This window comes from Lethenteron reissneri, unplaced genomic scaffold, assembly GCF_015708825.2.
Source record: "Lethenteron reissneri isolate LAM-NWPU_2019-01 unplaced genomic scaffold, ASM1570882v1 scaffold_1640, whole genome shotgun sequence".
In the NCBI taxonomy this organism is placed as follows: Eukaryota; Metazoa; Chordata; class Hyperoartia; order Petromyzontiformes; family Petromyzontidae; genus Lethenteron; species Lethenteron reissneri.
This window is the reverse complement of record NW_026891378.1, coordinates 4692377-4716778: the sequence shown is the minus strand read 5'-3', so window position 1 is coordinate 4716778 and position 24402 is coordinate 4692377. Positions and strand designations below refer to the sequence as shown.

General features: G+C 45.8%; 1 protein-coding gene across 3 annotated transcripts in view; it reads right to left on the bottom strand.

Moving 5' to 3' along the window:
• Positions 1 to 24402, bottom strand: part of LOC133339150 (zinc finger protein 497-like) — a 29920-nt gene that overhangs the window by 4262 nt on the left and 1256 nt on the right. The window contains exons 2-5 of one of the 3 annotated variants that reach the window (XM_061547284.1): positions 23885 to 23969; positions 20805 to 20897; positions 14232 to 14456; positions 12329 to 12613 (exon numbers count right to left, since the gene is read on the bottom strand). In XM_061547284.1, coding sequence (XP_061403268.1) covers positions 12329 to 12613; positions 14232 to 14456; positions 20805 to 20897; positions 23885 to 23933 — 652 coding nt within the window. In that variant the 5' untranslated portion in view covers positions 23934 to 23969. The remainder of the gene's footprint in view (positions 1 to 12328; positions 12614 to 14231; positions 14457 to 20804; positions 20898 to 23884; positions 23970 to 24402) is intronic. The other 2 variants (XM_061547285.1, XM_061547286.1) reach the window with 2 other exon arrangements.

The following is a 24402-nucleotide window of genomic DNA, read 5'->3' as shown; positions in this document are numbered from 1 at the left end:
CTGCAGTATATACGAAAGGTCATAGAAGGGGCCAATCTTCACCATCCCGGGGTGCTGTTAGTCAGACAGCCTACCAACTGTTCTAAGTAGTACCGCCGACAATAGACGGTCTTAATTATAAAAGTTTACACCCACGTAGGGTGTGTGTATATATACCTGGAATGGTACATTCTACAAACAAAATGAAGGTACCCAAATGGGTTCTCCCTTATCGCCAGTGGTAGTGAATGTTTTCATGGAGAAATTTGAAACAGATGCAATCCTGACATCCACCCTACGTCCTTCCTTGTGGAAGAAACACGTAGATGACACGTTCGTCATCTGGCCACAATGGTCAGCCAGTACTGAACCAATTTTTCAACCACATCAATTCCATACACCCATCCATCAAATTCACCATGGAAATGAAGAAGGATGGTAAGCTACCATTCCTGGATGTTTTGTTTGAGAAGAGACCTGACGGCTTGTTGGGACACTATGTCTACAGGAAAGCCACCCACACGAATTCCTATAGAAAGCCTGATTACCACCACCATCCAGCCCAGAAGAACTCCCTCATCAAAACACTACACCATAGGGCCCGTAGCATCTCTGACCAGCACCACCTAGCCAGTGAGCTTGAGCACGTACACCAAGCCCTCAAGATGAATGGATATTCAGACCGCACAATCCGTAAAGCAATCACCACAACCGTTGGGAAAGAACCATCTGAGGACCCAACCAAAACTATCACCTTGACATACATAGCAGGGGTCACCAAAAATATTTCAAAAACTTTGAACAAACACAAGATCCAGGTTCGATTCAACACAGTACACAAAATCCGCGATTTGATCCCATGTGCGAAGGATGTAATCACATCCTTCGCACATGGGATCAAATCGCGGATTTGACATGCAATACCCCGGTGTCTACAAACTAAGCTGTCTGCGGTAGTAGTTACATTTGGAAAACTAAGCGACATGTCTCGGACCGTGTTCGTGAACATAAGGCAGATCTGAAACACGGTAGGACCAATACCTCAGCCGTGGCTGATCAATGTTTAAATGCGGTGGGCTCACACTAAATGATTTCTCCAAGATTAAGGTACTCTGCAAACCCACTGGCTATCAAAAAAGATTCGTTCATGAAGCCATCCAGATATATAGACAGACACAAATTCAACCGAGATGGGTACAAACTGAACAATCATTGAAAGAACGTTATTAACCAGTTTACGTCATAACTGGCTGTGATGTTTCCATCCTACCTTCTTATGTTAGCAGTTATTTTCGACTCTCTGATTTAACATTAACAGGTTCACACTAACACAGCCGCCGTTGCTCGTGTCCTCGATGTGGCGGTGGCTCTGCGATCTTACATTGCTAATCTCTCACAATACAATGGCCACCTCCGCGCCCTCGTCGTGGAGGTAGCTCTCCGATCTTACATTTACATGCAAATTTATCACTTTAACATCACTAGCCCCGCCCACTTCGTTCATGACCCTCGGGCTACACCCATTTCAAACCTTTAAAACAGCCTCCCTCAGCAGCTTTCCCCCGCTTTCCTTTTTTTTCTCCTGATGACGATTGCTTGTGTTGCGATCGAAACGTCGTGATATTTTTTATTTTATTTTTATTCACTTGATTTGCATTATTATAATTTTATTATTATTATTTTTCTATCTACGCGACTTTACCGAAAGACCTAAAGAAGATATTGTTCTTCCGTTTGTATTTTCCCTTTCCGTTTGTAAAAATACTTTTATACTCCATGTGATTAGACCTTTGTTGGTACTGTACCTCACGAGCTGCTGAGAGCACAGGGGAGCCGGGTGCTACACAGGTGTACTGTTGCAGGGTATCTATTCTATCCTCTTCTTTAAGTTTGTGTGTGTACACGAGGTCTGTCTGTTACAATAATTTCGTCGGTGTGCTCCTTTTGTAAATTATTTTCTATACTCCTCTTCCTCAAAGTCTCACCTGCACACACACTGTCTAGCCATTCAATTTGTGTGCAAGGTCTAACATATTAAATACTTTTTTGTTGTCTTATACTGCAGGAGATTACAAATTATATTTGTCCCCTTCTCTCCCAGGGAACTTTGTGTGAGAGTATTCAGAAAAGTTGGTAAAAACGTATAACGTGATATACCACCTTTATTTAAAACAATAAATATATTTTTTCTCATTTTTTATGCTTTTGAGAATACATATGATTTGGCTAGTCGCTGTAGAGTATATTAAGTACACGTAACATGTCCACCAGACCCATGGCAACCTAAGCACAAGCTGCAGCAGATACCCAAGGACTATCTTCAGGGTCTGTAAGGTGACCACAGCCACAACAGCAGCAGGTGCCTTGACATGAGTGGGCAATCTTATGCTATGTCTGTAGTGAAGTCCAAATTTATCCATTATATAGGTTTTTTTTGGGTTAGATCGAGTAAATATAAATGTGTCTTTAAACCCGCCATCACCCGAAACAGCCATATAGTAAGGTTTGTCACGTAAACAGAACATGCCAATGTGTTACTAGTGTAGGGGTGTTACGGAAGGACAAACAAACACACAAGGGGTGGTTACGCCCGCACGCGTAAGGGTGCCTACATCCACGTCCGCATCGGTTAGCCCTGGGGGGCTGTAACGGCGCTGTGGTCCCCCACGGCCCCACCCCTCGGGGGGGAGTTGCTATATAAGGCGGAGAGCCGGTGGGCTCGGGGTTCAGTATTCAGCTTAACCAGTGAAGAGTGAAGACCGACTAGATAGGCCCTGGGACTCCCCTGGCTCGCTGTCCTTCTAAGGACCGACCAGGGCAAGCCAGTGGCGTGGCCCCGAGAGCCCAGAGCCGATGCTCTTGTACGAGCCGGTCTGGTTGGCTAAGAGTGCCGAGATCCTAGCTTGGCCAGAGCTGGATCAGCTAGCCTCCCCTAGCTCTCGAGTGGAGGACCTGGGAGCAGGCTAGCCGGGCTAGTGTTAGTGGGGTCTCCCTGTTAGACGGGTGAAGGGGCCATTACCCCTTCAAGTGTTGTATACATTGGCCTGTGTTGAGTGTAAAGTTATAAAAAATAAGTGTGCCTCCAACTACGTCGTCTACGTCTCCTTGAACTCACTACACTAGTACAGCACACCGGTGTGCTGGAGAACAAATACAAAACATTTGCAATCTGAGTACGACGATTAGGCAATAATTACAACGAGCTTCATTAGGCGACAACCAGATTTGTTGAGAGATCCTCCTGTTTCGTTCCTTAAATAGAGGGTTGCATCATTTGAGGAACGGCAGCAAAGACAACAGCTTCATCCGCTTAATTGGGAGTTTCTCCAATTTTTTGTTTGAAGAAAAGTATCCCCCCCATAGAGGTCTACGTGGAAGCGATGGCCACCATCATTCCTGCAACCTCGATAAAATGTGCCTAAGATGAGTGGGAAAGCATTTTTCTTTGTGGAATCTGAGGAAATGGCAAATGCTACTGTGAAGAAGGGGCTGACGATCAATGATTGGCACCTCGCCTTGGAGCCAGTCATCACCTTAAATGTGTGATTGTGACCAACATGCCCCCCTACATTCCAGATAAAGAAATATGGGATCATCAAGTGAAGTTGGGCACTCTCATGTACAATGTGTAATGCGGGCGTAAATGGGCGGGGCGGATATGACGATCCGAGAGGGAGGAGTCAGGGTCACGTGGGGGAGAAGTTATAGCGGGGAGACAGGAAGCTATCTGGGTCAGTCGGGGGAGTGAAGGGTGGTGAACACGTTGGGTGGTCGCCGTGCCTCAGCCTGGTGACTGAGGGGCTCATGACGGCGCCAGCCAGCGGGGTGGAAGAGAGTTGGGGATAGAGCTGAGGTTGGAGATGGCGAGATAGCCACAGAGGCCACGGAGGGCTGAGATTGGGGAGTGGCGAGATCGCCACACACGGTAAGACTCGGCACCGCCGGCCAGCGGTGACCGAGCACGGAGGAACAGGGAGCAGCGGTGGAGCTGCTGTGAGAGCAGCCAGAGGGCTGCACCAAGAGCCTGCAGCGGAGCTGCAGGAGCGCGGAAGGCTACGGGAGCGAAGGCAGCTGTGGAGCTGCCAGGCAGAGTCTCAGGAGGAGTGCCGTGAGGGAAGGAGAACGCGAACCCAAATAAAGGACAGGGAGTCAGAGAGAAGCGTCCGAGTCTTTTATTACAAATGTATAGCCTGTGCCTCTGGGCTGCAAAAATCCTGCATTGAGGCATGTCCTGTCTTTTAAGAGGCAAGTCTACATGCTGGTGCCTAACAGACAGCTGGCGGATGGCTCCTTTGTAGTGATGAATCAAGGTAGGGCCCCATAAGCTATTTTAAAATGCAACCTGTGTAAAGCAGATGAGCATATTTAGACAAAATACCCTGGAATGGCAAAGGCCTAACCCAGCAGGGATGGGACTGTGGAGGGGAAGAGTCACAAAGTGAAAACCCCAAGGAATGGCTCAAGAGAGTAGATTCCAACTCAGATCTCCCAGATTTAGAATCGGACGGTACACCCATGCCTGGGAGAGATAAAGATAATAATGGTGACAAAGATGGGGTCTTCACTGTTCCAGATGTCCCAGAGGTGGGGCCCACATGGAGAAGAAAGCCCATGCCAGGACTGAGACCAAATGCAGGACACCTTAGGAAAATCGACAACTTCAAATAGATGCAGAGCAATACCTAAGCCTCAGAACAACACCCGCACCTTCCCTTGAAGATCCAGTAGACGATACGCTGAGGTCTGGGAATAATGGTGATGTCACCCCCTCTACTCGAGGGATGGATAAAGGGGCGAGTGAGACAAGTCAAAAGGGTGCGACTCAGAAGGGAGGAAGGCAGTCACAATTTAGACCTCAATGAAAAAATTAGTGAGGCAACTGAGTTCCCAGCCAACACAAGCAGTGAAGTGTATGGAGGAGCCCAAATAGGGCCCAACATGCCTCCGTGCAGTGGGTAACCGAGACGGTGACAATGGAAGCCCGTCCTTGGAGGTGCAAGCAACATCGACCATCACAGCATCAGCAGAGGATACTAAAGAAGGCAGAGAGTCCTCAATGCCGCGAGGCTGAGGAAAGGAACCCAGAGGAGGAATTGGAAGAAACCCTAAGTACAGACAGTGGGGTGAACTGGACGTATGCTGATCTGACCAGGATGACACCAATATTATCTCAGGTGCAGCTGTGGGAATTCCTAGATGGAGTACAGGGCTCAGAAGAGAGAATTAATGGAGCTGTGTCAAGGAGGCATGATGTAGAGGCCATTTTATTATCCCTACTCCATATTGACAAGGGTTTCAAGAGGCAAAAGAAATTGTCATTTGCAAAGGAAAAGGTTCAGGTACTTCCTGAGCCAAATAACGACATGGAGTGAAAACATACTGACAAATCCATTAATGCATAATGGTAAGGTTTGCCTTGCTCAATGCAAATTGATGTAGAGGTGTACTGAATAGCCACTTTGTGTTGTCCCTTAAAAGTGAGCACAAGGCCTCAGAGCTGTTTATGCAGGAGACACACCTGATAGCAAATGAAGATGATGATTGGTGAACTGACTGGAAAGGGGATGCGTCGCCTTTCTCATACTTCTTCTGGGGTGGCAACGTTGTTTGCACCAGGGTTTACATCCACCGTTGTTGACCAACTGAAGTGGTACATGGAAGGGCCCTTAATGTAAAAATAAGACTAAAGGACATTACTGTCTACCTCATTCATGTATATGCACCAATCAATAATGCAGACAAACTTCCGTTTTTCTTCACATTGTAGAGGCACCTCGCAAACATTCCAAATGATGAGTGTGTGATTTTGGGAGGCGACTATAATTGCACACTGGATGTCCTTGACCACACTGACACTGAACAATGCAAAATCAATGTCTTGAATGCCTTGCAAAGTCTGCTTCACATATACGCTCTGATCGATGTATGGTGGATACAACATCCTTGGCAACAAAGTTTAACTTCATGAGATTCAGAGCTGACAGGACAGTGTTGCAATCAAGGATTGACCGTTTTTATATCTCAAAACACCTTGAAAATAGTGCAGTTTTATCCAGCATTTTAGCTGCACCACTGACAGACCATCAACTCATACTACTTCATATGAAGATACAAGGAGTCCCATGTGGATCAGCATACTGGTATTTTAATAATGCCTGTTTGGAAGATGCCATCTTCACTCATCTCTTTGAGATATATTGGGAGTAGCAAAGGAAAATAACGTCTCTATAATAACCTAGCACAATGGTGGGATAGAGGGAAGGTACACGTTAAAACAACGGTGTCAATCATATGCCTGAGGAAGTACACAACGAATTGACCAGGACATTTCTCAGGTTGAGAGCAGGGTCCATAACATAGAGCAACAGCACAAGATTGGGGACAATCCAGGCCCACTACAGGAATGTACGGAGACCATGGAATGTCTAAAAGGACTGCAGAAAGAGAAGGCAAAAATGGCATTTATACACTCTAGGTTTAAATACATCCTTGATATGGACTCTGGTTCACCACTTTTCTTCTCATTATCGAAGCATAATGGTAGGCGTAAGGCAATTGAGGGGGTGTTTGATGATAATGGGGTCCTTGTTTCAAACAATGGTCAAATAGCCTCAATAGTAGCTACATTTTATAATAATCTATTTTCCCTAGATCGTATATCTACACAGGCCCAAGAGGACATCTGGAAGGATTTGTCTAGTTTGGGCGAAGAAGAGAGTGAGCTTATTGAACAGGGTGAATTAGACAAATCACCAGGGATTGATGGACTAACAGGATTATTTTATCAGTATTATTGGCACTCCCTGTGGGAAAAATACAAAAAAAGTTAATGGTGCACAGACTGCTTCTGTAGATTTCAGAAGAGGTATCATACAAAGATGTCCTGTCAGGAAAGCTCTATATCCTTGTCGTAGAACCTTTTATGTCTACTTCGATGAAGACCCACCTGCTTAACTCTGACACAACCCAGTTTGAAAGTTACTCTTACAACTTATGCTGATGACAGTCTCCTCCACTTTACAAACCTTTGACGATATTAAATGGCTACATGAGTGCCAAGAGGTATACTCCAGTGCGTCCTCCTCTAAGTTGAATTGGGAGAAATGCAGTGGGCTACTCGTGGGGAGGTGAGACAAAGCCCAGTTCCCTGAGGTGGTCAAAGCCATCATTTGGAGCAAAAGATGCCTTCAAAATCTTGGCAAACTCCTGGGGCCTGGAGACACACTGCTCCAGAGTAAATGGGATATTTTGGAAGGGTAAGGAACCAACCTTGGAGGCACCTGTGTAAAACCCACCTGTTCAGAGGGAAAACCCTGGTAGTGAACCAGTTGGTTGCATACACATTGTGGCACTACTTTTTTTCCCTTACTCCACCTGCTTATTTGATTTCCAAACTTCAGAGGATGATAGCTAACTTATTTTAGTCATACAGGAAGCACTGGGTTGCTCCTGGAGTTGTAGCTTTGCCACTGCAGTGAGGCAGGCAAGGTCTCATGTGCATAGAGTAAAATTTCCACCTTTCGCTTGCAAGCCATACAATGGCTTCTGTACACAGCCCCATCACCCATGTGGTGTTCCACATCATCTTTCTAAGTAACCTAGGGGCCCTACAGTGCAAAAAGCTACTTTTCTATACGAACATTTTTGGTATCCCACAATCGCAGATTCCCAATTTCTACAGGAGTGTCCTAAAGACCTGGGGTTTCCTTGTCATTACCCTTAATACATCCCAGTCAGCATCAGATCTTGTTCTCAAACCACTTTTGCAGAATCCTCACATGGGACTACCCTCTCTTGTGAGCTTAGCCATAGAGAAGGGTATGGTCGATGCATGTCTCACCAGGGTAGGCGATCTGGTGAAATGAGGCATGCATGGTCAATGGCTTCTCTCTACTGAGATGGCTGCAATAACGGGACTGCACTCAATAAGACTTTCCGCGAAAATTGTGTATGAGGTGCGGAAGGTTTGCTCAAAAGCAGTAGGAAGCACACCTGATGTGAATGTCGGTGATATGTCAGCTCATGGTAGTCCAGTGTCACCAGAGCTGACTATCGAGTCAGTAAGGAAGTACCCATTCCTTTTATCGCAGCACTGTGTACATAACGGGAAGAGAACTTCCCAAATGTAGAGCGAAAGAAACTGTATTGTCCTAAGGTTCACTTCCATCATAAAAAATACTAATGTTGCACAAAGACCATGTCTGGAGGGACACAATTCCCTGCATTGATTGTGTACTCCTCATTGAGAGCTGTTTTACTCCAATCTAACCCCCAGGATGATCTGAGCTGGAACAATGCCTATGGTACAGTGACCACAGATACTTCTATGACACATTTCGCAGATACGAAGCCAGAATTTCTATTTTGTGGTGGAAATGAAACAGTTGCCCATCAGTGTATACACTGGCAAAGCCTCGGCTCACTATTTAAGCTCCTACGAAATAACTTACTAAGATTTTAACTTCCTTTCTCCCTTGCGATTCTTATTTTTGGACATAAGGGGAATGAAGACACCAAATACATAGAGGGCTTAGTGAACTTTTTCATGAACAATTTCGAAACTGGAAATCTATAGGACCAGAAAATGTGCAAATGAAGGAAATGGCTTATCCAGCCACTGTTGCATCTTCAAGGCCCTGGTTTCTGCCAGAATTTGGCTGGAATTTCGCTGCGCTTAGTTGACGGTGGCTGTTCCATCCTTTTTGACGCGTTGGGCTACAGAGAGTGCTCTGTGTGATATGACTGATGAAGGGGATTAAGTAATTCTAGATTTGAAGATTTCGTGACTGCAAGGATTCATATTCTTAGGTTTTTTCGGTAAAGTCACGTAGGTAAAACATTAAAATTAATAAAAGTAAAATAAAATAAAAATCACGACGTTTCGGAGGCAACACAAGCTTCCGTCTTCAGGTGGAACCGTCACAGCCACGACAGCTGTATCAAGTAAATGAGAGATTGCAAGAGCTACCACTCCGTATATAAAATAGTTGGAGAGGGGGGAAGGGCCAAGTACGGCACACTTTTTATTCATATGGTAAGGTGAGGCTTAAGAGGGTGAGCCTTTGTTATGGAGAGGTACGGTTTGTGACTAAGCCTAGCCTACATAACAAGTGTGAAAAACGAGAAACAACTAAACATGGTAAAACAAGCCTGGCTGTCTATCAATAACCTGTAATAGTTGTCTGTCAAATAAGATTGGCCAAATAAGTGTAGTTAAATCTTTTTTGCATGGTTAATCACATCTTTCCAATGATTACTCAGTTTATAACCATCATCACGATTGAAATTATGTCTGTGTTTGTATATTTGTATGGCTTCGTGTACAAACCTTTGATGGTAGCCAGAAGGTTTGCAGAAAACCTTGGTCTCGGAAAAGACAATTTCATGAGAGCCCACCGAGTTGTAGCAATGATCGGCAACGGCCGAAGAATCAGTTCTGCCGTGTTTCAGATCTGACTTGTGCTCGCGGACACGATCAGAAACATGACGTTTCGTTTCTCCAATGTAGCAATCACCACAAATGCAACATTTAGCATTAACAGACAAAATGTCAACATCTGATTGGGACCATGTGGATAACATGACTATTTCTTCAGCTGCTTCAATGTCAACCTAAAGCAAAGCCAACTTGATTGCCAAATTCAACCTCCTGTCAAAAATGAAACCCGAACCACACTTGGAAAAGTTAGATGTTAACAAGATTGTTATCAATCACAGTAACAGCCCAATTTCTGACAGCCTAAAATCGGTACTCGCTAAGGGATTAAATTTCGCAGTCACCCCCAAACACATCCTAGTGAATGACATCATTGCCCAGGTCGACGTAGCCCTCAAAGGTCTGGGACACATCCTGGCAGACGTTGCAAAATCTGAAATCGCTATCCTCAAGAATGCTAAGAAACCCATGAGCAATATTAGCAAGGACGAAATGTTTGCACTCGCTCAATTAAAAAATAGAGATGATATTGTCATCCTCTCAGCCGACAAGGGCAATGCCACTGTCATCATGGATAAAACCACATATAACAAAATTCAGGACCTTCTCAATGATGGCTGCTATACCAAAATTAACAGAGACCCTACCAATAGCTTGGCTACTAAAACCAACAAAATCATCACCAATTCGACTTCCCTAATCGAACGCACCAAACAACTCTCTCTAAAGCCCGCAGCTGCTAGACCACCCAGAATTTTACGGCCTCCCAAAAATCCATAAAGAGGGTATTCCACTCCGTCCTATCATATCCACCATTAACTCACCCACTTACAGACTCGCACGATTTCTGCCTGAGACTCTGCTTCCCTTCCCGGGCAAGACCACCTCAGCTGTACTTAATTCAGCCCACTTGGTTTCACTAATCAAGGACATATCACGGTCCCCGGATGATTTACTTGTCAGTTTCGATGTAGTATCCCTCTTCACCAAGGTACCCGTACCTGATACTATTGCAATCATTGAAGACCTAGTCCAACAGCGATTGGATCCTGATGGTAAGGCACGGCCATTACCAACACTTATTTCACCTGGAATGGTACTTTCTAAAAAAAGAATGAATGTACCCTAACGGGCTCTCCCCTATCACCAGTGGTAGCAAACATATTCATGGAGAAATTTGAGACAGCGGCCATCCAGACATCCACCCGACGTCCTTCCTTGTGGAAGAGATACGTAGATGACACGTTCGTCATCTGGCCACATGGCCTGCCAGCACTGAACCAATTTTTCAACCACATCAATTCCATACACCCATCCATCAAATTCACCATGGAAGTGGAAAATGATGACAAGCTACCATTCCTGGATTTTTTGATCGAGAACAGACCTGATGACTCATTGGGACACTGTCTATAGGAAAGCCACTCACCCAGATTCTTATTTAAAGCCTGACTCCCACCACCATCCAGCCCAGAAGAATTCCCTCATCAAAACACTACACGATAGGGCCCGTTGCATCTCCGACCAGCACCACCTAGTCAGTGAGCTTGAAGACATATGCCAGGCTCTCAGGAGGAATGGATATTCTGACCGCAAATCCACAAAGCTGCATCCCCAACCATGGGTAGAGAACCATCTGAGGACCCAATCAAACCCATCACCTTACCATACATAGCAGGGGTCACCAAAAGGATTGCCAAAATCTTAAACAAACTCAAGATCCAAGTTCGGTTCAATACAGTACACAAAATCCGTGATTTGATCCCATCGGTGAAGGATGTGATTCCGGACATGCAATGTCCTGGTGTCTATAAGCTGAGTTGTGTCTGCGGCAGCAGTTACATTGGTGAAATGAAGCGACGTGTCTCAGACCGGGTTCGCGAACACAAAGCGGATTTGAAACACGGCAGAACCAACTCCTCGGCAGTGGCGGATCATTGTTTCAACGCTCTGGGCACACATGACATTGTTTTCTCCGAGACCAAGGTGCTCTGCAAACCCTCGGGCCACCTTCAAAGATTTGTTCACCAAGCCATCCATATATACAAACACAGAAAAAAACTTTAATTGCGAAGATAGATTCAGATTGAGCAATCATTGGAAGGATGTGATAAACCACGTGAAGTTTTAACTTCTATGATTTTCACTCACCCACCCAGTCGTCGTCTTCCGATTATGACTTGACTACAAGTCCATTTACTTGCAAATTTCTCTAGCCCCACCCGTCCATGCATGCCACAACCCCCCCCTCTACCCCCGGTGCTAGCCCCCTCCCGTCCCTGCACGCCACAAACCCTCCCCCCTCTCCCCTGTGAACTCCCACACCCAAACTCCTTCCACCCCCTTCCCTCTCCCCTCCCGTGCCTATATAAAGCCACAACAGCAGATCATTTTTTCACACCTGAAGACGGACGCTTGTGTTGCGACCGAAACGTCGTGTTTTCTTTTATTTTTTCTCTCTACGTGACTTTACCGAAAGAACCAGAGTACCGGTGTAACTATCAGCTGCAACAGAATATCAACAGGCATATGCACACATCGTCTTCATAAATAGAAAATGAATGACCAACCACAGTGCGATTGTGACCATGCAATCCAAACTACGGACCATATAGTAAACCATAGTCTACACTCATTCATTGGAGGAATAGTAAAACTGCACAAAATCTCTCCTGAAGCCATCTCATAGCTATCAGTCCTCAACATTCACATTTTGCTGCTCAACAAACTGGCATTAGCATGAATGTGTGCATTTGGGTCTATCTGCAAACCTGTGGAGCTCTGTCACAGACTTACACAGAGACCAGCAGAATCACAAGATCTCAGTGGGGCTGGCTAAGTGTCTTTGACCGCTGCACCTCCTCAGTTACAATGGTAAAACATACTTTCAAGATTGTGTTTTTATTCACTCACCTCTATGCTCCACTCTCAAGTGTCTACTGAGATCTGCGCTGGCAGTGAAGTTGACACCACACTCCAAGCACCGATGCTGACCCTCATCACCCTCCCCACCCTCTCCACCCCCAACATTCTCACCACCCTCTCCATCCTCCCCACCCTCACCATCTTCACCACCCTCTCCATCCTCCCCACCCTCACCATCTTCACCACCCTCGCCCCGCTCTTCACCAGTCTTCTCAGAAACATCATCTGCAACAGGTGCAGTGGTGGCAGTGATGGTGGTGCTGGCGATGCCACCTGTGTGTAAAATTATGCATTACATTCAAAGATGGCGGTGATAGTGACGGTGGTGATGATGGTGTTGGTGATCGTGGTGATAAGAGGTAGAGTAGCGGTTAACGCGCTTCGCTACAAACCTGGTGACCCAAGTTCGATTCCCCCTCATGGCCAACATCGATGACGAAAATCTGAACCAGTCCCGGGCCTCCCCTAGATCAACTCAGCCTCAAATGAGTATCTGGTGCAGTGTATAAACATCGGCACTTGGGGCCAAAGGCAGCCAGTCATGGTGCTGGCTACCCACCCCCTTGTGTGCCGTGCCGACCTTCATAGGTGCTTGATAACTTGCCTTAACAGCCTGTTAAGGGGATACGGGGGGTTTTGGTGATGAAGGTGGTGATGGTGTTGGTGGTATTGATGGTGGTAGTGAGGGTAGGGAGTAGTGTAATGGTGAGCGTGCTACGATACGAACTCGGCGAACCGAGTTCGATTCCTGCTCATGGTCAACATCAGTGACGATTATCTAAACCGGTCCTGGGCCCCCCCCCCTAGTCGACGAGTGGCGATGGCATAAACATCGCCACTAGGGAGACATAGACAGCCGTAGTGATCGTGTTTGTGATCCTGGTGATAGTGATGGTGGTAATAGAGATTGTGGTGTTGATGATTGTGGTGGGTGTGAAGTTGGTGGTGTTGGATAATACCCCCACCTCAGTGGTTGCCACTAAGTAACGCTGTGGTGGCTGTGGTAAATGCTACATTGGACAGACGGGACGTAACATTAGCGTAAGACTAAAAGAACACCAAAGGAACATTAAATTAGCTCAAATACAACTGTCAGCAGTGGCAGAACATGCTTGCCAACAAGGACACTCAATTTATTTTGATAACGTTGAAGTGTTATGCATAACTAATTATTACTGGCCAAGACTAATTAGAGAATCCATCGAAATAATTTTAACCTCTCTGACAGCTGCAGACTTAGCGCAGCCTGGAAGCGTATTAATCTTGATTTGAAGCTTTCGTGACTGCAGGAATCAATACTCTTTGGTTCTTTCGGTAAACTCACGTAGGTAGAAATAAAAGATCACGACATTTCGATCACAACACCGTCATCCGGTGAGGCCAACCCTGCAGTGTTGAAAGAACCAAAGAGTCTGGAAGCGTATTATTAAGTAATACACAATACATATTGCAATTCCTTATAGAGGAGTCACATGCTAATTGGCCGATTACTGATCTATGATATAATTGCAATACCGCCCCACCTCCGCCTCTGATCTCGAAACCTGACGGGGTTCAACAATGATGACGTCATCCTGCACTATTTAAGACCGGAAGCAGGTGGATGGCTTTACTATTCTGGCAAATCACCCGAAGATGCTGGATGTAATTACCAGCGAAACATCATACTCAAATTCTAAATGTTGTGGATTCACTCTTCAAACACACTGGTGGGCGTTTTGTTAACGTGACACATTTTTTTACTGATTTGCCGTGTCGGGTGGTGGAGGGTTGCGACACATTTATAATAACTCGATCTAATCCAAAAACCTTTATTATGAGTGAGTGGTAGTGAGGGTGATGTTGACTGGTGGCTATGTATTGGTAGTAGCAGTGGTATCATGACACTCACCTTTCCTTTGCTGGTTCACCAGCAAAGCCTTTCGTGGTTGCCCGATTACCTTTTCACCATCACCACCACTTCCTTGCACCACTGCCTTCATTGCATGTTTCCTAACATTCACCCCACACGTCCCACACGCCGCTGCGGGAGACGTCTGCCGTTGATGCTGTTTGCGCGCTAGCCCTCTCCTGCCACTTCTCCTCTCGCACTCAATGCATGGTCGCAACTTCAGCTCTGACCAACGGGAGAGGAGAGAGGAGAGAGTGGGGCAGTGGCATCAGTGCTGGTGATTCAGTGCAGCAACAACATCGTCAGTGGCAGCAGAATCATCAGCAGCAATACACGACTTCAATAATCCGTGGTGATCTGGTGAGACCAAGCATTCTGTAATCTACATCACCCTTAAATTTCGATTTAAAGCTTCATCAGATTCACCATGGAAGTCGAAAAAGATGGCAATCTACCCTTTTTGGATGTCCTAATTAAAAGGAGACCTGATGGTTCAATGAGCCACTCTGTCTACAGGAAAGCCACCCATACGGATGCTTACCTAAAACCGGATTTCCACCACCATCCATCCCAGAAGAATTCCCTCATTAAGACTCTATACCATAGAGCCCAATGCATATCTGACCAGGAACACATTGCCAGTGAACTCAAACACGTACGCCAAGCTCTTAAGGCTAATGGTTACTCCGACTATACAATCCGCAAAGCCATCACTCCTACCATCAAGAAGGATCCTGTTGAGGAGCCTTTCAAAACCATCACCTTACCCTGCATTGCTGGGGTCACAAAAAAGATCTCCAAAATCCTGATAAAACACAAGATCCAGGTCCGATTCAACACAGTACATAAAATCCGTGATCTGGTCCCGTCTGTAAAAGATGTGGTTCCAGACACACAGTACCCTGGCGTCTACAAACTAAGTTGCCTCTGTGGTAGCAGTTACATTGGAGAAACCAAACGACATGTCTCTGACCGCATCCGTGAACATAAAGCAGACTTGAAACACGGTAGGACAAACACCTCAGCCGTGGCAGATCACTGTTACAATTCAGTGGGCTCACATTGACTTTTCCAAGACAGAGGTTCTCTGCAAGCCATCTGGCTACCATGAGAGATTCGTTCATGAGGCGATCCACATATACAAACATAGAGACAATTTCAACCGAGAAGATGGATTCTGGCTCAGCAATCATTGGAAGGACGTAATAAATCATTTCGGATCTTAACTGATTGTGCTCACATTTAAGGTGACCTTCATACCGCAGTCCACTCACTGGTATTGACTATATATCGTGTATTCTCCGCAGGGAATGGATTCTTTGCTCCGCTGCAAGCCTCCTACCACCACTCTCCCATTGACATATTTCGTTGCTTCTTCTTAGTATCATTCACGCGACGGTCAATGGTATAGTGTATAGCGGATTGTTAAATAATAAATAGTATAAAATTGTAATGTTTAATACAATGTATAAAGTAATATATAGTATCGTAATTGTATAGTGAATATACAGCAGTGTGATATACAGTAGGGTGGGTAGAATAATACATAGTGTAATGGTGTATAGTAATACAGTATATAATTTAATGTTGGGTTTGTCTATGGCAGTATATAGTAGGGGGTAGACCTGTGTGATGTAAGAGAATAAAGTTTAGCTGGAAGCATATTATAATTTTGCGACATAGAATTATAATGTATTACTTACTGTTAGTAGATCAGCTTATTGGAGAGTATATTTAGTATACTGATGATACTATGTAGTTTATACTTTAGTTGTTTACGTGGTGGCTGAGTTACTGCAGCTACATACTATTAACATTCCTTCACTTCTTCTTGGTTCTTTCGGTAAAGTCACGTAGAAGGGAAGTAATAAAATAATAAAAATAAAACATAATAAAACAATTCTCACGACGTTTCGGCCACAACGCAAGCAGCCGTCCTCAGGTGAAAACCAGGTCCGTCGAGGCGACAGAGTCTGAATGAAACAGCACACGAGCTTGGAGCATATATATAAGCTGGGCGCATTGACAAAGGAATTTGCATATCAAAAGGAATTTAGCATATTTATGGGAAATGCAAAAATGTGATTAGTACTGCATATGCATGTGCATTATGCAGGATTAACAGCATCAAAGGGAACTGCAGTTACTGCTGCTGCAGCAGTTGCTGCTGCTGCTGCAGTTTCTGCTGCTGCTGCAGTTGCTGCTGCTACTGCAGTTGCTGCTGCTGCTGCACTTGCTGCTGCTGCTGCACTTGCTGCTGCTGCTGCAGTTGCTGCCTTATCCATTTTAATATAACACTATGTATTATTCTACCCACCCTAATGTGTATCATACTGCTATATGTTTACTGTACAATTACGACACCATACATTACTCTGCACACTGCACCATGCCAGTGAGTGGAACGCGGTCTGAAAGTCACCGTAAACGTGAACACAATCAGTTAAGATCCGAAATGGTTTATTACGTCCTTCCAATGATTGCTAAGCCAGAATCCATCTTCTCGGTTGAAATTGTCTCTGTGTTTGTATATGTGGATTGCCTCATGAACGAATCTCTCATGATAGCCAGATGGCTTGCAGAGAACCTCTGTCTTGGAGAAGTCAATGTCATGTGAGCCCACTGAATTGTAACAGTGATCTGCCACGGCTGAGGTGTTTGTCCTACCGTGTTTCAGGTCTGCCTTATGTTCACGGATGCGGTCCGAGACATGTCGTTTGGTTTCTCCAATGTAACTGCTACCACAGAGGCAACTTAGTTTGTAGACGCCAGGGTACTGTATGTCTGGAACCACATCTTTTACAGACGGGACCAGATCACGGATTTTATGTACTGTGTTGAATCGGACCTGGATCTTGTGTTTAATCAGGATTTTGGAGATCTTTTTTGTGACCCCAGCAATGTAGGGTAAGGTGATGGTCTTGAAAGGCTCCTCAACAGGATCCTTCTTGATGGTTGGAGTGAAGAAGGATCCTGTTGAGGAGCCTTTCAAGACCATCACCTTACCCTACATTGCTGGGGTCACAAAAAAGATCTCCAAAATCCTGATTAAACACAAGATCCAGGTCCGATTCAACACAGTACATAAAATCCGTGATCTGGTCCCGTCTGTAAAAGATGTGGTTCCAGACATACAGTACCCTGGCGTCTACAAACTAAGTTGCCTCTGTGGTAGCAGTTACATTGGAGAAACCAAACGACATGTCTCGGACCGCATCCGTGAACATAAGGCAGACCTGAAACACGGTAGGACAAACACCTCAGCCGTGGCAGATCACTGTTACAATTCAGTGGGCTCACATGACATTGACTTCTCCAAGACAGAGGTTCTCTGCAAGCCATCTGGCTATCATGAGAGATTCGTTCATGAGGCAATCCACATATACAAACACAGAGACAATTTCAACCGAGAAGATGGATTCTGGCTTAGCAATCATTGGAAGGACGTAATAAACCATTTCGGATCTTAACTGATTGTGTTCACGTTTACGGTGACTTTCAGACCGCGTTCCACTCACTGGCATGGTGCAGTGTGCAGAGTAATGTATGGTGTCGTAATTGTACAGTAAACATATAGCAGTATGATACACATTAGGGTGGGTAGAATAATACATAGTGTTATATTAAAATGGATAAGGCAGCAACTGCAGCAGCAGCAGCAAGTGCAGCAGCAGCAGCAAGTGCAGCAGCAGCAGCAACTGCAGTAGCAGCAGCAACTGCAGCAGCAGCAGAAACTGCAGCAGCAGCAGCAACTGCTGCAGCAGCAGTAACTGCAGTTCCCTTTGATGCTGTTAATCCTGCATAATGCACATGCATATGCAGTACTAATCACATTCCTGCATTTCCCATAAATATGCTAAATTCCTTTTGATATGCAAATTCCTTTGTCAATGCGCCCAGCTTATATATATGCTCCAAGCTCGTGTGCTGTTTCATTCAGACTCTGTCGCCTCGACGGACCTGGTTTTCACCTGAGGACGGCTGCTTGCGTTGTGGCCGAAACGTCGTGAGAATTGTTTTATTATGTTTTATTTTTATTATTTTATTACTTCCCTTCTACGTGACTTTACCGAAAGAACCAAGAAGATGAATCCCTGCAGTCACGAAAGCTTTAAATCGAAATTCCTTCACTTCATTAATGCTACTCCTACCCCCTCCCTTTGATTCTGCTAATCCTGCATAATGCACGGGCATAATGACTTTAAACCCCCTTCCCACCTCCTACGCACTTCACAAGTAGTACTAATCCCATATCTGCATTTACCATAAATATGCTAAATTCCTATTGATATGCAAATTATTCTGTTAAGGCGCACATTCCCGCTCCAACCTAGCTTAAATAGACTCTCCAAGCCTGGGGCGTGTCATTCAGACGCTGCCTTCTCGACAGACCTGTTTCTTCACCTGAGGACGACTGCTTGCATTGTGGCCGAAACGTCGTGAGAATTATTTTATGTTTTATTTTTATTATTTTATTACTTCCCTTCTCCATCACCCTGTGGAAGCGAGTCCCATAATCTGCAGCACCGTGATTCTTTCTCGCTCTGCTGTGTCATGATTCTTTCTCTACAGCTCCACGATTCTCTCTCTGCAGCTCCACGATTCTCTCCGCTCAGTAATACTCTCTGGAACTCCGTAAAAAAAAAACTTCACACAGTGTACATTGCAAGGTAGCCAGCAACTTCTCTGCTATGTGGGGTGCTTTCAAGAAAATAAAACTGATATTGTTATTAAATTATATTAAAGCTTATTCTTTGGGTCTTTAGGTAAAGTCACGTACAAAGAACAATAAAATAATAAAAAGTGAATAAAAAATAATAAAACTATCACGACATTTCGATCGCAATGCAAGCAAACGTTATCAGGTGAAAAAAAAGGGGCAAAGATGCTGAGGCAGGCTGTTTTAAAGGTTTGAAATGGGTGTAGCCCAAGGGTCATAAACGAAGTGGGCGGTGCTAGTGATGTTAAAGTGAGAAGGATTAGCATGTCAATGTAAACGGCGGCTTTGTTAGTGTGAACCTGTTAATGTAAAATCAGAGAGTCGAAAATAACTGCTAACATAGGAAGGTAAGATGGAAACATCACAGCCAGTTATGACTTAAACTGATTAATAACGTCCTTCCAATGATTGCTCAGTTTGTACCATCTTCTATCTACGTGAATTTACCAAAGGACCCAAATAATATGAATTCCTGCAGTCACGAAAGCTTTAAGTCAAGATATATTAAAGCCGATAGAAAAATTATAAAATTCGAATGACATTATAATTGTATTAATCTGCAGGCGGTGGTGATGCAGTGTGCCGAGGATTACGGGGGGAATCAGCTGAAATTATATAGCAAATTTCAGGGTCAATGTTGCCGCGGCGCCCCTCACAACCATTTATGGCCTTTGGCCAGGAAAGTCACGAAAAAAATTGCACACGAACGACGCATTCACGCAAGCACCCGATGCTCCGTTTTTAAGTTTAACAATGAAACAACTTTGAATTGTATTATGTTTTGAAATAGATAATTTTATTTCTTCATTAAAAGCTTATATCATTTTACATCTGGAAGACTTAATTGAAAACGACATTTCATGTGCATTTTCTCTCGTCGTTAAGTAGATGGCCTTTCTGGGGGTTCGGTTCAATGCGGACTTTCACCTGTTTGGGATTGCGGGATCGAGATAAGGCGACATAGAGCTGGCCGTGCGAGAAGACCGCCGTCTGCAGATCGATTCCAACGTAATCGAAAGTCTGTCCCTACGCCTCCGTCGTTCATGCAGGGGGCGCGTAGGTTTGCAGCGCCCCCTGCATGAAAATGACAGAAAGTGCAACGTTCATCACAGATAGATAAAGTTGTGCGCTTATATAAGAGTATGATTGTGACATTACCCGCACCTCCGATTAGCACGATTGGCCTCGTACAGTGCAAAAGAAGTTCGACATACATACATTGCTAGTACCGAGCCTTGAGGGAGATCACTGTTCATAATCCTCTCCTCTGAATGGCCCGAATGACAGAGGATTACTCAAAGGCGCGAGGGGACACCACGGACAAGACAGCAGCCAGGTGGTGAGGAGCTAACGCCAAATTCCACCCCCCTCTCCGCTACACCAAGCTCTGCAGTTCTTTACGTGTGAAGGCGTTACTGGTTCAGGTAGTGAGTGACTGCACATGTGAGGGAGGAGACCAGAGGACCCGGAAAAAAAATCACTGCGTGTGAGGGGTTTGAAGGGTGAGTAATATTACTGTTATGTTGTTTTGGTGGTTGGTTGTGGTGGTTGTGTTGTGTTGGTGTGGTTGAGGTAGTTATTGTGATATTTATGTTGTAGTGTTTTTGTTGTGGGGTTAAGGTTGTTGTGTGTGGTTTTTTTTGCTGTGGTGGTGTTGTGTTTGTTGTGTTGTGGTGGTGTTGTGTGTGGCTGTAGTTGTTTTTGAGGTTGCATGGTTGTTTTGTTGTGGTTGTTGTTGTGTGGTTGTTGTGTTGTTGTGGTTGTTGTGTTGTTATGTGGTTGTGTTGTTTGTTGATTGTATTGGTGTGGTTGTTGTTGTGTGGTTGTTGTTGTGGTGTTATTGTTGTTGTCACCGTCTCCACCCGCCTCTGGCTCCACCTCCACCTCAGCCAGGGCCCCGGCACCACTTGGCTCCAGAGAGACACGCGGACACAGAGACACCAACTCTAACAGACACACGAGGACACGGGGAGGTCAATGGAGACACTGAGGTCTATATAGGCACTTTGGAGACATTGGGGAGACATGGGGAGACACTGGTGCGATAAACGGACACACTGGGATATGAAGGGAGATATGGAGGAGACACCGAGAGGCATTAGGAGATAAGGCAAGATACGTGGAGGCGCAGAGAGACACTGTCGAACAAGACGTAAAGGGAGCTGCTGCAACACATGGGACGAGACTGGGAGATATGGGGAGAGGGAGAGAAGGGAAATACAGAGAGATACTGGGGAGACACATGGAGAAGCACTGTCGAATATGATGAGATAGTGAGATACTGTGACACAGGAAGAGACTGGGAGGTAAAGGAAGGCACAGGGGGGCACTAGTAGACAAGGGGAGACATGCCCTACCTGGGGACACTCAACCCACAGTAAACATGTCGACACTGCCCTAAATGACATGTGCAGAATTATATCAGGGTGGCTCAGCGCCACCCGTTCCCTGCCTATATGCACTATCTGGCATAGCACCCCCTAACAATCAGGAGGAGGGTTGCAAATGACCACGACTGTCAAATCAGAGAGTGGGACGTCCGTCGTCCGCTACGTGGCCATCAGCCAGCACACCATCGTCTGACATTGAGAAACAGCTTCTTGTGCTCCACTGTATCACTGACCACATCACCGGAATCTGCTAAAACTTCCCTCTGGCAAAAAAAATGTGAAAAATCAAGTGACAAAACTGCTGAAGGGAGCCGGTGAGGAATCATCCCCAGTGAGGAGCTCGCATCTGGCTTGAATTCCAAATGGCTCGCATGGTGGAGCCTAAACGGACTTTGAGTGGTTTTTGGCAGATGCAACTCATGCAATCATGGGACTTCCGCACAACTGAACAATGGTGCTCGTCAGGAGAAACAAACCATGGATCATCTCCTGAAATGGCCTGTAGCTCCACAATGCACTCCTCAAGATTTGACATTGCCATCACCAGAAGCGGTGGCCTGTGCAGCATATTGGGGAGAGACTATACAGGTTGGATAGGAGACAAGAAAAAGAAAGTAATATACATAGATACAGGAAGACACTGAGAGGAACGAATAAATATGTGGAGACACCGGAAGACATGACTGGGAGACTGAGATCCCATGGGAGACATGGGGATACACGGATAAACAACGGAAAATACATGGAGAAGCAGGAAAATAGAGAAACCATAGGGAGAAACTGGGATACTAAAACTATACTATTTGTATTTAACCAGGCAATACCTACTGAGCTGTGTAGCTCTTTTTCAGAAATGACCAGGCCAAATGATAGCTCAACAAAGTCACTTATCATGTGGAAATGTATAGCAGCCAAATACATGTTTCTAAATGTGGAGGGAAAAACCGGAGGACCCGGAGAAAAATCCACATGACCATGGGGAGAGAGACTCTCAAGCTCCTAATATACAGCAGGTGTCAGGGTTGAGATCGAACCCACAACTTCCTCTATAGCAGGCGATGTAGTTAACATCTCCGAGCCACTGCGGCCCCCAGGGAGACGCGAAGCCACTTGCTCTCGGGCTCTCACCCGTGTCCCCCTCTTCTCTCGACAGAGCCACCCCACTGCAAGTGGAACGAATCTTCCTTCCCCCCCACCCCTTCCTCCTCCTCCTTGATGCAGAGACCCGGAGCCCTACGGGGCACGCGCAGCATGACGTCTCTCCCCTAGGCCCTATCAGCCTTAACCGAGCACCTTTCGCAGAGAACATCAGCAAACAGGGGAAAGAACGGTGTAAGTGCCTAGCCTTGGTGACTACGACCTTCACAAGTCTTAGTGGGCTAAAACAAGAGGGACATTTTTTTAGTTTGTCTACGTGCGTGTGGGTATGTGTGTGTGTACGTGTGCGAGTATGTAAGTATGCGAGTGTGTAAGTATGCGAGTGTGTAAGTATGCGAGTGTATAAGTATGCGAGTATGTGTACGTGTACGAGTATATGTATAAGGGGGAGTGGTGGCGTAGCGGTTAGCGCACTGCGCTACGAACCCGGCGACCCGAGTTCGATTATCACTTATGGCCACCAACACCAGTGACGATTATCTGAACCGGTTCTGGCCCTCCTTTAGATCGACTCAGCCTCAAATGAGGACCTGGTGTGGTGTGTAAACATCATCACTGAGGAGACAAAGGCGGCCGGGCGTGGTGTTGACCACCCACCCCCTCGTGTGCTGTGCCGGCCTTCGTAGGTGCAACTCTCTAACAGCACTTTCCCAAACAGTCTGTTAAGACTATACGGGGGATCTTTGTGTGTACGTGTGAGAGTGTACATCTTTGTGAGTGTAGGTGTATGTGTGTACGTGTGCATGTGTATTTGTGCGAGTGTGTATATGTGTGTAGGCCTGAGCTCTGGGTTGTTCTTCGTGCTTCGGAGTCCCTGACTCGCTGCTCACAATCCTTAAGGACCTTCATGATGGTGGGCAGGCCCGGGTAAAACTACGTCGCCGGGAGTCGGAACCATTCCGTGTTCACTTTGGGATGAGCCAGGAATATTCTCTGGCTCCCATATTATTAAAAAAAAAATTCGACCATGTAGTTTGACAAGCCTTCCATAGCTGTACCGGAGGAATCTCCATCTGGTACAGATACAATGAGAGGCTTATCGATGCTCGGGTGCGGTCGAAGGATGGCTCCCTATTGGTCAACCATGTTATGTATGCTGGTGATTGCTGCTCAATCATAGGAGGAGTTGGAGGCGCTGCTGCTAGACCTGCAGCATGCTACTAAGAGGTGGGGCCTTACCATCAGGCCCACCAAAACTAAGCACCTGCCTGGGTATTGTGCCATCAAACACTCCACCCCCTCAACTCCCCATTGGTGATGGGGCAGTTGTGGAGTGGAAATTTTTCCATACCTGGGTTGTGTGCTTATGACAGCAGAGGTCTCACTCCGAATCAATCGAGTACCATTATCTTTTCATCCGCTGCGTAACGCTGTGTGGAAGCTACCTGGTCGGTCGCTCCAAACGAAGCTCCGGGTCTTCTCGGCCACGGTCATGCCCTCTTTTCTTTCTGCTTGTATAACGTGAACCCCCTGTAATGAAACATCTTCCGCCATTTTGAAACATCCTCGGGTTAACCAGGCTGGATTGTGTGAGCTCAGAAATCTTTGAAAGCTCTGGACAAAATCCCATCGGTGAGCTCCCCCGGCAGGCAAGGCTGCATTGGCTGGGTCATGTAGCCTGCATGCCAGCCACTGCATGCCTTAACAGCTTTTGTTCAGCCACATAGAGGGGGCTAAATACATGGCACAGGCTGGAGAAGAGATGGAATGATGTGGTACAAGAGGACATGAACCTGAGTGGATTTGCCGATGACTGTTACTCGCGGTGTCAAGATTGGTCTCTGTGGAGGAGGTTCGTGAAGGACGCTACTGGGCAGTTGAAGGCAGTCGCCCTCCAGCAACAATGCAGGGCAGAGCAGCGACACTCACAACAACGAGCGGAGCGCCGGGCGGCAAAACGCAG